Source organism: Cygnus atratus, chromosome 8 (genome assembly GCF_013377495.2).
Source record: "Cygnus atratus isolate AKBS03 ecotype Queensland, Australia chromosome 8, CAtr_DNAZoo_HiC_assembly, whole genome shotgun sequence".
NCBI lineage: Eukaryota > Metazoa > Chordata > Aves > Anseriformes > Anatidae > Cygnus > Cygnus atratus.
Window position 1 is genome coordinate 11,984,557 of NC_066369.1, and position 11,966 is coordinate 11,996,522.

The 11,966-nt window shown below is 52.7% G+C and overlaps 1 protein-coding gene across 1 annotated transcript; it reads left to right on the forward strand.

Moving 5' to 3' along the window:
* The first annotated feature begins 357 nt into the window (after nucleotides 1-357).
* Nucleotides 358-6,115, forward strand: LOC118243741 (quinone oxidoreductase-like protein 2). Its single transcript, XM_035538108.2, has 10 exons — nucleotides 358-429; nucleotides 840-963; nucleotides 1,131-1,227; nucleotides 2,191-2,249; nucleotides 2,470-2,535; nucleotides 2,845-2,954; nucleotides 3,329-3,410; nucleotides 3,939-4,120; nucleotides 4,553-4,781; nucleotides 5,555-6,115. Exons 1-10 carry the CDS (start codon nucleotides 401-403, stop codon nucleotides 5,621-5,623), a joined length of 1,047 nt encoding a protein of 348 aa, XP_035394001.1. The 5' UTR covers nucleotides 358-400; the 3' UTR covers nucleotides 5,624-6,115.
* Nucleotides 6,116-11,966: the final 5,851 nt, after the last annotated feature.

The window sequence follows — 11,966 nt, forward strand, 5'->3', positions numbered from 1 at the left end:
GAGGAGCTGGTGCCATCCCTGCAGTCCCCATCCTGCCCTTAATTACGACTTTAAGTGCTGGCTAATAAAGACGATATAAGGCAAATAAATTGAGCTGCCGCTCTAATTAAGCGGCTCTCGCTGAACGCAACGAGGCAGGCCCATCTGTGTCACGGCCCAGCCAACAGTGCTCCGCGCAGGGTTACTCCGGGCTGGAGCGCAATGGCTGCGGGCAGCAAGACGGAGCGGCGGCCACCTCAGAGCCGCCGCCGCCACGCCGGGCCCCTCGCCGCCATCGCTCGCCCTCGACGCCCGCAGACCCGGCCCCGGCCCGCCCAAGGCCCGGCCCCGGCCCCGGCCCCGGCCCGCCCCGGCCCGGCGGCAGCGCGGGGGGGGCCCGGAAGGCGGCGCGGGGCGCGGAATGGCGGCGGCAGCGGCGGCGGCGCGGCGGTGCGGAGCGGCTGCCTCCTGCCCTCACGGGCCCCCTTCCCGCTCCCCTCCTGCTGAACCTGCCCCTTCCCATTTCCCGTAACCCGCCTTCCGCCCCCCGGGCCCCCATTCCCTACCTCATTCCCCCCCCACTTCCACTCCCGACCCCATTCCCCCGTGCCCCCCTTCCCTCCCTTCTAAACTCCCCCTCCCTCCCCATCCCCTTTTCCCTGTACCCTCCTCCATTCCCCATCCCACTAACCAGCCCCAGCTTTCCATCCCCCCTCTCTCTGCCCCCAATATCCCTCCTCGTCCCCCTTTCCCCATCCCTTTCTCCCCCTTCTGCCCTTACTGCCCCCCCCCCCAGCTCAGCCCCAGGACCCCCCCTTCCATCACCCTTCCTGAGGTGTCCCCATGCTCCTGTGTTTCAGGATCAGCACCCTGGGCCTGGCCACGCTGCGTGGTGCCCGGGGCTACCGAGCGGCCCTGTGCACCGAGCTGGCCAAGCCCCTGCTCCTGCAGGACCTCCCGGCCCCCCCGCTGCAGCCCCACCAGGTAGGGCCACGGGGGCTCGCAGGAGCATGGCAGCAGCCCTTCAACATGTGCTGTCCGCTGCCACCAGGACAACCTCTCGGGGACAGCCCGCGCGGCCACAGCAAAACCAAGCTGCTGACCCCGGGACTCGTGCTCCAGGGTTTAATGTTTGTCCCCTTCTCCTGCAGGTCCGCGTGGGTGTCCATTACTGCGGGTTAAATTTTGCCGATATCTTGGCCTGCCAGGGTCTGTACCAGGACAAACACACTCCTCCGTTCACCCCCGGTGAGTAGGTGACCGAGCTGTGCAGAAGGGGCAGTGCCAAATGTGCTCAAGTGTCACATCCTAGGGGGATGAGCAGCCCTGCAAGGTGAAGGCCGCTGCCGAGAAAGCATCAGCTAACTTGAGGAGTCTTTTAGGGTCTGTAGGATCACATTTTAACATCCTCTGATAATACTCGACGTAAAATAATTTTGCATTTTGAAGGTGGCATGCAAAGAGCTCTTGCTAGTTTGGGGAGAGCAACAGAAAATACTGTTTGCCTGGAAGCTAAGAACACCAAAGCACAGAGTGGTTTTGGGCAGGGCTGGGTCCTTCTGTCCAGAGCTGCAATAACCGCCATAAGCGCATGTGGCTGAAGGCACCTCCTCTCCCTCTGCAAAATCCCTCTGACCCAGCGCCTTCCAGCAGCACCGTGCACAGGCAGCATGTGTATGGTGCTCCTTTGGGCTGACAGCTCCTTTGGCTCCGCCAGCCCAGGAACTGCTGTCTTGCGGCAAAAAAAATGTGCAAAAAAAGCACATTTCTGAAGTCTCACGGTGTGGAAGTGCCTTCCTTCCTCTGCAAAAATATATTGGTATTCCAAGCTAAGAGAGTCTTGCCTTAACTAGCAAGCACTTGCTGTCTCCTGGGCTGATGCTGCCATCTTCTGCCCAACTGGTGCTCTGCTGCTGAAAACTTCATGGCTTGGCCTGGGGTCCTGCTCCATGCGCAGCGTGGGGGTGCAACCTGGCACGGATGCTCGGCAGCCTTGGAAGCAGAGCCCGGTGGTTATTTCTTTGCATTGCAGTGTTATAAGTAATGGTGAGAGGGCTGAGGAGCACAGAAGTGCCTGTTGCTGGGTGATCTCTGCAGCTTCACGGTACTGGAAACGAGACCTCATCTGCAGGTCCGTCAGCTGAGGATGCTGCTAATTGCATACACAAAAATGGGTTGTGTCAACACGTGCATGTCCTTGTCCTCCTGCAGGGATGGAGTTTTCGGGGACTGTAATGGAGACGGGAGAAAACGTTAGTGCCGTGAAGGAGGTAAGAACAACACAGGGATGTAAGGACGCAGGGAACTCAGAAGAGGAAAGGGGTAAATACCTGCAGTTAATGCAGCCGCTACGTGGGCTGTTGTTAGACACAGCTTGAGCTGTTCACGGTTGTTCCTGCAAATGCAGGGAAATGAAATGCTTAATTCGGAGGGAACAGCAGGACTGAGCTATTTCTCTCCCAACACCCATCCAATCACTATTTTTGGCAGGGATACAGAGTAATCGGTGTGACTGGCACTAAAGCTATGGCAGCGGAGTGTGTCGTTGATGAGAAGGTAAGGACGGAACATTTCTCCCCCCAGACTGCGGGAGACCTTTGCCTCTGTTCAGCTCTTTAGCCTTGCTGGAGCTGCTGCTTCACCACCCTTTAGGATTGCCTTCTGCCCTTTCCTTTCCTCTGTGGGACCGCATGCCTGGGGGAGCTTTTTCAAACAGCAGCAAATAAATGTTTAATAGAAAAACACCTTAAAACAAGCCTTTTTGCACAGCAAGCCCCCCCGACGCTGTGCAGTGGGTCTGCTTCAGCAGGGCTCAGATGCAGAAGCCTCATCCCATCCCTTCCCACATCACATCTCTATCTGCAGATGCTGTGGCAGATCCCTGACAGTGTCTCCCACGAGGACGCAGCGGTGCTGCCCATCGCCTACGGCACAGCCTGGCTGGCCCTGTGCCGCCGGGCACGGCTGCAGCCAGGGTAAGCAGCAGCTCAGGGTGGCACGGGAACTGTAGCCTGGCCCCAGGCATCTCTGCGGGCAAAACCATCGGGGCACTGAGCTCCCAGGGTGTGCTGCTTAATGCTGCTTGGAGCAGAGGCCCGTACCGTGCGGGAGCAGCATTTTCTCCCCAGCCTGCAGTTAACGTACCTCTGCCTGATGCTCTGGTAGAAAAAGCAGCGTGGATCTGGCCAAGCTCGGGGATGCCACAGACACCCCAGTGGCCGTGGTACCCAGTGCATCCCGATGGCAGGGTGATCCTTGTGCCACTGAAATACTGCTTCATTCAGGAATTAGGGATGTTTTTCTGTTGTGCCATAGACCTTTGCTTTTTCATTCTTCTTCTCTCTCCCAGGGAAACAGTGCTGGTGACGGCAGCAGCTGGGGCCACTGGGCTTGCCATCATTGATCTGGCTGTCAACGTGTTCCAGGCAAAGGTATCCAGGTATTTTCCTTTTCACCAGAGCCTGTCCTTCTGTGTGTGTACTCTAGTGCCACATCTTGACAAGCAGGTGGCCTAGCATTGTGGTGACAGAGGCAGAGAATCGAGGCCAGGCCTTTGCTGGGTCCGACACCAGCCTCTTTTCCCCTAGCTATCACAGCCCACCCTCTCCCCTCCACCTCCCTCGGGCTCTGCTATAAGACTCCATCGCTCCCCTGGGCAGCGTGAGGATTTCCTGCACCTCCCCTATGGGTCATCATTTTTGGAAGGGGGTTAGACACACCTTTTCCCAGCCCCAGGCTCCTAAAGTCATTCAGGCACTTGAGCACATTTTAACCTAGTGATTCTTTTGATGCACATCTGAGAAAACATTTGAATATAGAAGGAGAAAGAGTGGGGTTTCCAACTCCATGTTCCCATTTCCCATAAATGAAATAAGAAATGCACCTGGAGGCTAAGGTGCTCGGTGCTTCCTGAGCAGAGCAGCTTTTGCACCGGGTGTTGGTTTTCCGTTTGGTCTCAGGTGATAGCAGCAGCTGGCAGCGACCCCAAATGCAAGCTGGCCCTGACGAGAGGCGCGAGCCACGGGGTGAACTACAGCCAGGGCAGCCTGAGAGAGGAGGTAAAGGCGCTCACAGGCGGCAGAGGGGTCGACGTGGCCATTGAGGCTGTCGGTGGCGACGTCTTCAAGGCAGCTCTGCAAAGGTGAGCCAAAATCAGAGCATGACAAAGCTGTGCCAGCAGAGGTGATGCTGCTGGCACACCAGAAGGCTTTGCTGCCCACTGGGGGAAGGTGAAGCAACCCCTCTGGGCTGTTTGCCCTGGACTGGTTGAGGAGATGGTGGCTTTGTAAGACGCATTCTCGTGGCTTGATTAACGCATGTCAGGGCTGATTAACACAGCCCTAGGGGCTGCTGTAGGGTCCAGGCGCCCACCAGCCCCCAGGGACAAAACCTCTGCCCGAGCCCCCTGTGCACATCAAGTATGTTTTCTAACACGTGGCACAGCCCAGAGCGCCGATGCAGTTGTGCCTGAAAGCTCATCATCCACAGCTGTCCGCTCTCCTTGGCGTGTGAGCGTTGCCTTGGGATGAGCTTCGAGGTACCCATCGCATGTCTTCTTCCTCCCTTTGCGCAGTTTGGCTTGGGAGGGCAGGATTGTGGTGATGGGCTTTGCCGGAGGAAAAATCCCCTCGATTCCTGCCAACCTGCTGCTTCTGAAGAATGTGTCTGCCATGGGAGTGTACTGCAGTCGGTACCAGCAGGAGGATTTTCCTCTTTTTTCCTCTGCCATCTCCTCTGTTCTTCAGTATTGCCAGGAGGGAAAAATCCATCCCCACATTGGAGCGGTCTTCAAGCTGGAAGAGGTATTTGCTGAGCTGATGCCTGAGGATTGTTAGCAAAGTCTTTTTTATGTGGGTAGAAACAGGTTTGTGTGTGCAGTTAGACCCCTGGCATAGAAGCCTCTAGAGTCCTAAGAAAAATATTAAATCAAGAAATCCCATTTTCCCTCACCTTTTTTAATCTTCTTCCACTGGGTTTCAGCCAGGGAGTCGTTAACTCCTGGTTTGGTACTGCAGGGCTAAAATTGCAACATGCTCAATGGGGAAGTCATAAAAACGCACACTCCCATACCAAAGAGTTTGGTCTTGGAAAATAATGTGCTGGGATATTTTAGAAATGGATTAGTGGATTGTGATGTGCCTTCATTTGCATTTTCCCCTGAGCACCTCTGAAGGTGTTCAAAACAGGTTTCCCCCCTGTTTTGATGGCGTTGTAAGCCTTAGGTAACGGCTCAGCTACTCAGAAGTATTGATGTAGGCACCATCCAGCTGATTCAGGGATGTAAGGTGGAGGAATACCCAGGAGCTTATTGGCTCCTGAGTTATTTCGATCCCAGCAGTCGATTCCAGGGACTCAGATGCAAAGTGAGAGCTATTTGTTTATGCCAGTCTGTATTACAGCCTGTTGTACAATCCACATAAATACAACCAGATCTTTGTTTTATCTTGACACTTTTTTTGGCATGTAACAGCACAGACATCACAACACAGCAATTGCCTTCTCCGACATGTTCTCGTTCTGCCCCTTCCTGCCCTGATGACCATCGCCATAAACACTTTGGGCTTTGTGTTTGCAGGTAAATGAAGCCTTCAACCATGTGCTCCAGCGCAAGTCCACAGGCAAGGTCATCATCTCCATGAAGTAAGAGGGCTGTTTCCCCAGACTCAGCCTCCTGCTCTGCCCCTGCCCTGAAGAGGAGACTCTCCAAGCTCCGAGCCCAGCAGTGGACAAGCCACATGAGGCAGGGACACGAGTTATGGTGGCTTTTCAAGTTACTGCATGCCAGCAGAACAGGGGTGGCTGCTGATGCGTGCGAGCTTTTAGTTGACCCCTTTCTTTGCTTCACCATCATCTGGAAAGGCTCCTGCCAAGGCTCAGATCTCCACAGCCCAAGCAAATTGGACAACTTCTGCAGCCACTGCTCAGTTACATGGCCAAGTGCTTTGCTCTACACCTTTCACACAGCCCAGGGACCCCATGGCACTGTCAGGGATTTCTTATGTGATGGGACGTGTGCAATATGGTAAATCTCAGCATCAAGCTTACCTTGCAGATGTCCTGTTACTGCAGGAGCAGTAACTTTGACAAGGCTGTCTGGCCTCCCAAAATCTTCAATAAATTTACACAACACTCAAAATCTGACCCAATAACATTTCTTGGGGCAAAGAGTCACGTATATAGCGTAGGCATAAACTGAGTTCTTGCACAGCTCACCCATCAGTAGGCTATGGGGCACTTTTCCCTTATTGACAACAGCCCTGTGTCCTATGTTGGCTGTGGTTGTTGGTTATGGGAGAAGGAAAGTAGCTCAGTTGCAGCTTTTTTTTTTTCTTTAAACATAGTTTGAGCTGGACAAAAAGGAAATGTGACTAACAGGGTTCCTGCTGATGCTCATTTGGGAGTTACAGGGTTAAGACATCAGAGCAGTGCCCAGCCAGGCATCTGATGAGCATCCTGATGAAATGGCTGGGTCTGAAGGAAAGCACAAAGTGAAGATGATGTGGTTGGAGGGATGAAGGTAGGCACATGTGTTCTGAACAGGGAATGAAGCCAGTGACCTGTCCTGCAGTGACCAGCCAGGAAGGGTGACTGCTCCCCTGCCCGCCCTCCCCATTGCCTCCCATGCTCCCAGGCAGTTGTGCCTGGGGAAGGAGTGTGCTTCTTGACCTGGCGTTGCTTCAGCTCAGCCGCAAGAGAGTGATCATGGGTGGGGTTACCTTCACATCACTGCAAACAAAAGGAGCCCAAAGCTCCAGTAACGAGCAGGTTACACTCTTTGAGGCTTAACGAGAGAGACCTAAGCTGTAATGGACTGTAGAGACACAATAACTGAGCCATTTGATCTGACGACACTTAACTTTGTCTGTGCTGTGCCCTGCTGTTCCAGCTCCTAGCATTGTATAGACTCTGGCTCTGCAAGCTGCTTCAGCGTTGCCTCCAATTACGAAGTGCTGCCTTTGCTGCAATAGCCCTCCTGGCTTTCTTAGCACACCTCTACTGCGGCAGCAGCTCCAGCCCTGCTTTGCTCCCATCTTCGCTGCCGTGCCTCAGACCCTGGAGGAAGTTATTTAACTCCCATCCATCCTTTAAAAGCCTTGCAAATCCATCATGGTATGCACAGCTTCTCCTTTCAGGAGAAAAGTAGTGGTTTTTTTAGCTTATTCCACAGGTAATAGCAGAAAATGGTCTATTGCAGGGAAGAATTCATCCAAATAAGCTGTGAGCCGTAGCTTTGCTATAGATAATGCCTGGTTCATTTCAGTACCCTGGAAGCACTTGATGAGCACCCACTCTTAGGGTATCATTGTGTTTTAGGTAAATGGGCTGCCTAAAATAAAATCTCTGGCTTCAAAGCCTGCTGAACAGTAGCTTCATTTTGTATGTTCAAGCTGTCTCCTCAAAGTCACTGATAATATTTACAAGTAGCAGTGGCCAGTGATGGAGCAGGACCCTTGCCCTGTTGCACCCAGCCACATGCAAGGACTTCAAGTCCTACGCTGCACCCAGGTCAGTGTGGTCATTAGCCTTCAATGCTCATTAGGCTATAACTACCATCATTCCATCAATTTGCTTAGCTAAAATAATATCTTTGGTTTCTTCAAGTCACATCACAGCAGTTCCACAGCTTAGTTATATGGAAAAATCTAAAAAAACTGATTTCAAAAATAGTTAATATTTTTGAAATTACTTTTATTACAAGAAGTCCTGAAAAAGGTCACAGTAGTCCCTTGCAGCTGAGTAGTGCTTACCTCTGCTATGCCTCATCTTGAGATCCATCCACCCAAGGAGAAAGGTCTGCAGGCACTCAGAGACCCCATACCTTACCTCTTCAGTAACAGAGAAGCTTTTAAAGACCTATTGCTATCTGCTTACAAAAAATTATTTTAGCCATAGTAAGAAGTTTGTTTATTTCATGGCTTTGAAGCATTCTTCAGGCTTTAACAACCACTTCTGAGCCTGATGCACAGCATCTGCAACTATTTCTTGCTAGCACTGACTTTAGCAGCCAGCACTAGAGCACCAACCCATCCTTTCCTTCTCTGTGCATGAGCCCCTAGAGGCCCTCTGTGCACCTTAATAAGGTTAATGGCCATGATGGGCCCCCCTGACTGTCCCCACCTGTGGGGCTGGGGTCCCACGTAAGCTCTGCTTAGGGTCTCCTTCCCTGAGCTGTGCTGTAGGACCACGTGTCTCCAGCTCAGCCCTTGCCTGGTGGCACCATGAAGGGAAACTGCAGCTCCTAGGTGCTGTGAGAAGGTTGGACATCACAGCAGCCTTCACCCAGCTGCTCTGAGATGGGTCTACAGGTCTCAGCAAGCCAGTCAGGGCATTGGTGGGTGTCTGATGGCTCTGGCTGGATGCCTGCTATCGCCTTCCCCTGAATAAACACTTATTGGCGTCATGGGGGGGGCAGCAGAACAGCTTGGGAGAGGAGCGTGCTGCGGTGTATTGCATCCCTGCTAGCTGGAGTTAAGTGAGGGGGAAACAACTGTGACTACCCACGGGGTGTTGCCTTTCTCAGGAGCCAGGAAGGATTTCTTCAGCTCTTCCAAGTGGCTGGAGTTGTACCACTTGAAATCAGCAAAAATTGGAGTGGAATATCACTGGAGCACAGCTTTCAAAACCTCATTTTCATTTTCCTTTCAAGCTGACAATAAGATTTTAAGAAAAACTTTGAATAATGGATACACTTTTGAATAATGGATGCTTTGCAGCCAAAGTCCCTTGCCTTCCCTCTCTGTGCTTGAATGAGAAGCCTTTTAATTGCCAAACACGTGGAGAGGAGGTACAAAGCGCTCCGTCCCCCGCGCCGCTGATTAACCGATGTGTACACGCACATTAAAGATTCAGGGGTGGGGAAGCAGATCCCAGCCCCAAGCTGTATGCTGTGTGCGGCGGTTTTTATCAGCCAAGGATCTGGAACGAGATGTTTTGCATCTTTTTGTGTCTCTCCGTTATGGCTGCTTGTAATCCTCTGTTCTCTAGGGTTGGATTTTTCCTGTGTCCGTGGAGGAGCTCCTTTGGGGGTCAGCATGTGGTTTGTGTGCCGGATCCTCAGCTTCTCCCTACCTGGTGCAGTGCCCAGGTGGCTTCAGCTGCATGAAACCCTGCCATGTTAGTGCTCAGCCAGCTTCTCCGTCTGCCCAGAAACCTGGCTGGCTGGGAACACTTAACCTTAGACCACAGAAATACCTCCAGAGGTGCCTTGGGGTGAAGTGGAGGGTCCCCTGGGCTCCCTTGTGTCAGGTGTTTCTCTTCCGCGTCGAGGTTTTCAGTGACCCTTGCCCCCACGGACCGCAGGAAGCCGCCGGCGAGGTTTTTGCCTTCAAACACCTCATTCCCTGTCAATTCTGCAGCTTCTTGCCTCAGAGGACAGCTGCAATTTAGTTTTATTTCACGAAATTTGACATGACTTGAGCCTGTGATTTACTGGCCTTGAAGGATATGGTGTATGTAACCGTGGAGGGCATAAGTGGCTTTTCATGGTAGAGGAGTCATAAATTGAGATGAAAAAAAATGAGGGAAACATTACTGTCCAACTTTACAAGGTAGCACTGAGAACAGGACACACCGAAGCCATCTGTAACTGTCAGGGGTCTTTATTGTCCCTGATTGTGTGTAATAAAGCTCCGGAACGAGCCCCGTGGTCTCTGATACAAAGGCAACCAACACTCAAGCGCCGGAGGAGACACAAGATGGCAATCTTTCCAAAAGGACGCTCTGGAATGTGGTAGGGCTGAGTATCTCTGAGCTATCAGCTTTCCTCGGGAGTTGCTGCTGCTGCTGCTTCTTCAATATTTGTTTGCCCTGCGAATATTTCCAGGCCTATTTCCAGGTGATCTCTGTAAGGCAGTTAGCAGGGAGATAAACACCGATTTTATGGCTTAGAAAACATGAGGGAGCTGTGCAGAAAGACAAGGGGACCTGAGTACCGACCGCCCTCCTCGGTATGGCGGGGTTTGGCTGCTGCGTCCCCATTACCTCGTGGGCACCCCGATCCCCAGGGGGCAGAGCACACCCCGCTGGGATGCCTGGCGGCACGGCCTTGGTTTGGGGCTGGGAGATGGACGTGGCATTCACAGCGAGGAGCTGCAGGTCCTGCTGGGGCAGGGATGGAGGAAGGGGAAGGCTTCAAAGTTTTTTTGGGTTTCTTTGTAATGGCAGGCTGGCATTGTCCACGTGGTGTGGCACTTTGCACAGGCACACTTTGATTTCTGCAAATAATAGCTTTTCGTAGCTCTGCTTCTTCTCTGGGTACAACTCCGGGTGTAAAGTGCTGTTTCTTAATTTGCTTTATGCTGAATGCTTCCGGAATGCGATTAATATTCGTACCCTAAAGTCACAAAAAAAAGTTAATAGGCATGTTTTGGTGCTGCTAAGTGTGTGTTTGTAGGAATGGTGAAGTCCCTCGAGGCTGGGGACAACCCAACGTGAGGAGGAAAGGTGTAAAACCACCAGTGAGAGCTGAAGCACACAGACAGGAGGGTTTTGGGAAATGCTGTGCCATGGATCAGATCCACACGATGGTGCTAACACAGCGGCTCTTATCTCTGCTGCTTCAGGAGCCACCACCTTCCCCACCCTGGGAAGGCCAAAATGCCCCCACGAGACCCAGCCGGAGCAGGGCTCCCACCTGGCAGGAGTGCTCAGGCTAATTAATGAGCTGCCACTGAGGCTGATTGAGGCTGAGGGCTCTGCCAATACATGGGAAGATCCTGGGGGGGTTTGGTGGTCTCGGTCTTCATGTGACGCGAGATGCTGTTGGATGTCCCGAGTGCTGGTGTCTTCCCTCTGAAGAACCTGCGGATCAGTCCTCCTGTTTCTGCAGCCCGTTTGCTACCCACATTTCTGCCCCGCAGATGGGATGAGGCTTTTTGGTGTTCCCTCCAGATGCCGCCAGCCCTCGCAAACCCGCTGTGCTGGGGCGTGATGCTCCCACAGCCCTGCCGGCAGACAGCCTGCGTCACCTCTGGGGGGCTGCAGCTCAGAGGTGGGCAAAGCTTCCTACTGATGCCATTTAAAATAATGATCTCATCTCAGAGCTTATTAGAAACAACATAAAACGCCTAAAAATAGCTTCAGGTGCTGCGGCCACCTTGGTTTCTCCTTTGGTTGCAAGGACGTCTGCTGAGGCTTCGCTGATTTTTTCCCCAGCTGGGCTTGGTGGCCCAGCCCGGGCTGGCTGCAGGCAATGCGACGCACACCCCAGGGCATGGAGAAAAATGTTTTCCACCTAATCTCGTTACTGTGACAACAGCAGGGAAACCTTTTAAAGTGAAAAATACAATTTTTTTTAAGAGATAGCTGTGCCCCAACAAATGCCATTTATAGTGCGTGCTGCCTGCCTTGCAGTGGACTTGTGCGCTTGGTGGCAGTCCTGTGGCACAGGTTTGGGGTTTCCAGGACATCTCTGGATCCTTCTCAAATAGAAATGTATTGGCTAGGAGAGATGCAGTTCAAGGGCTACCTTTTTTTTTTTTTTTTTTTTCCTTCCCCTCTTTCTTTCCAGCCCACCTGCTCCTTTTGTCTGTTTCTCTTCCTTTCACTTCTCATTTCCCAGCTCCTTCCCCTGGCTCTCCTCTTCTAACACGCTTTTCTGCTTGTTTTTCCTTAGAAATTGGTGTTCCCCAGCTGTCCATTTCAAGCTGCTTTTGCTCACAGCTTGATGTTGCTGGCAGTGGTTCTTCCACCTCCTTCCCCAGCGCACACCCAGGCAGCATTTCCCACATCCCAGATCCCAGCAGCACAAGCTGCTGCTGCTTTCTTGCAGGTCGAGCATCTCCCCTGCAGCCCGGACCCCGAGGTCTTGCTGGCAGCAGCAGCCTGAGAAGCCACGGATGCTCCGAGCGGCACTGCTTGCCCCTCACAAGTCCCACATATAAATCCTCGTGGTTGCTAGAAAATGGGCTGGAAACAGCCAGTAGTCACCTCTTGGCCAGAAATCTGGAATTATTAGTCAGTGGAGATAGGAGGAGGAGAAATCTATG

Excerpts from the sequence above, each read along its gene's own strand:
- LOC118243741 (XM_035538108.2), top strand. The coding sequence starts at position 401 with ATGGCGGCGGCAGCGGCGGCGGCGCGGCG. Across the intron at positions 2,536-2,844 it reads AGTGTGTCGTTGATGAGAAG|ATGCTGTGGCAGATCCCTGA; the intron begins GTAAGGACGGAA and ends CTCTATCTGCAG. Across the intron at positions 4,782-5,554 it reads CGGTCTTCAAGCTGGAAGAG|GTAAATGAAGCCTTCAACCA; the intron begins GTATTTGCTGAG and ends TTGTGTTTGCAG.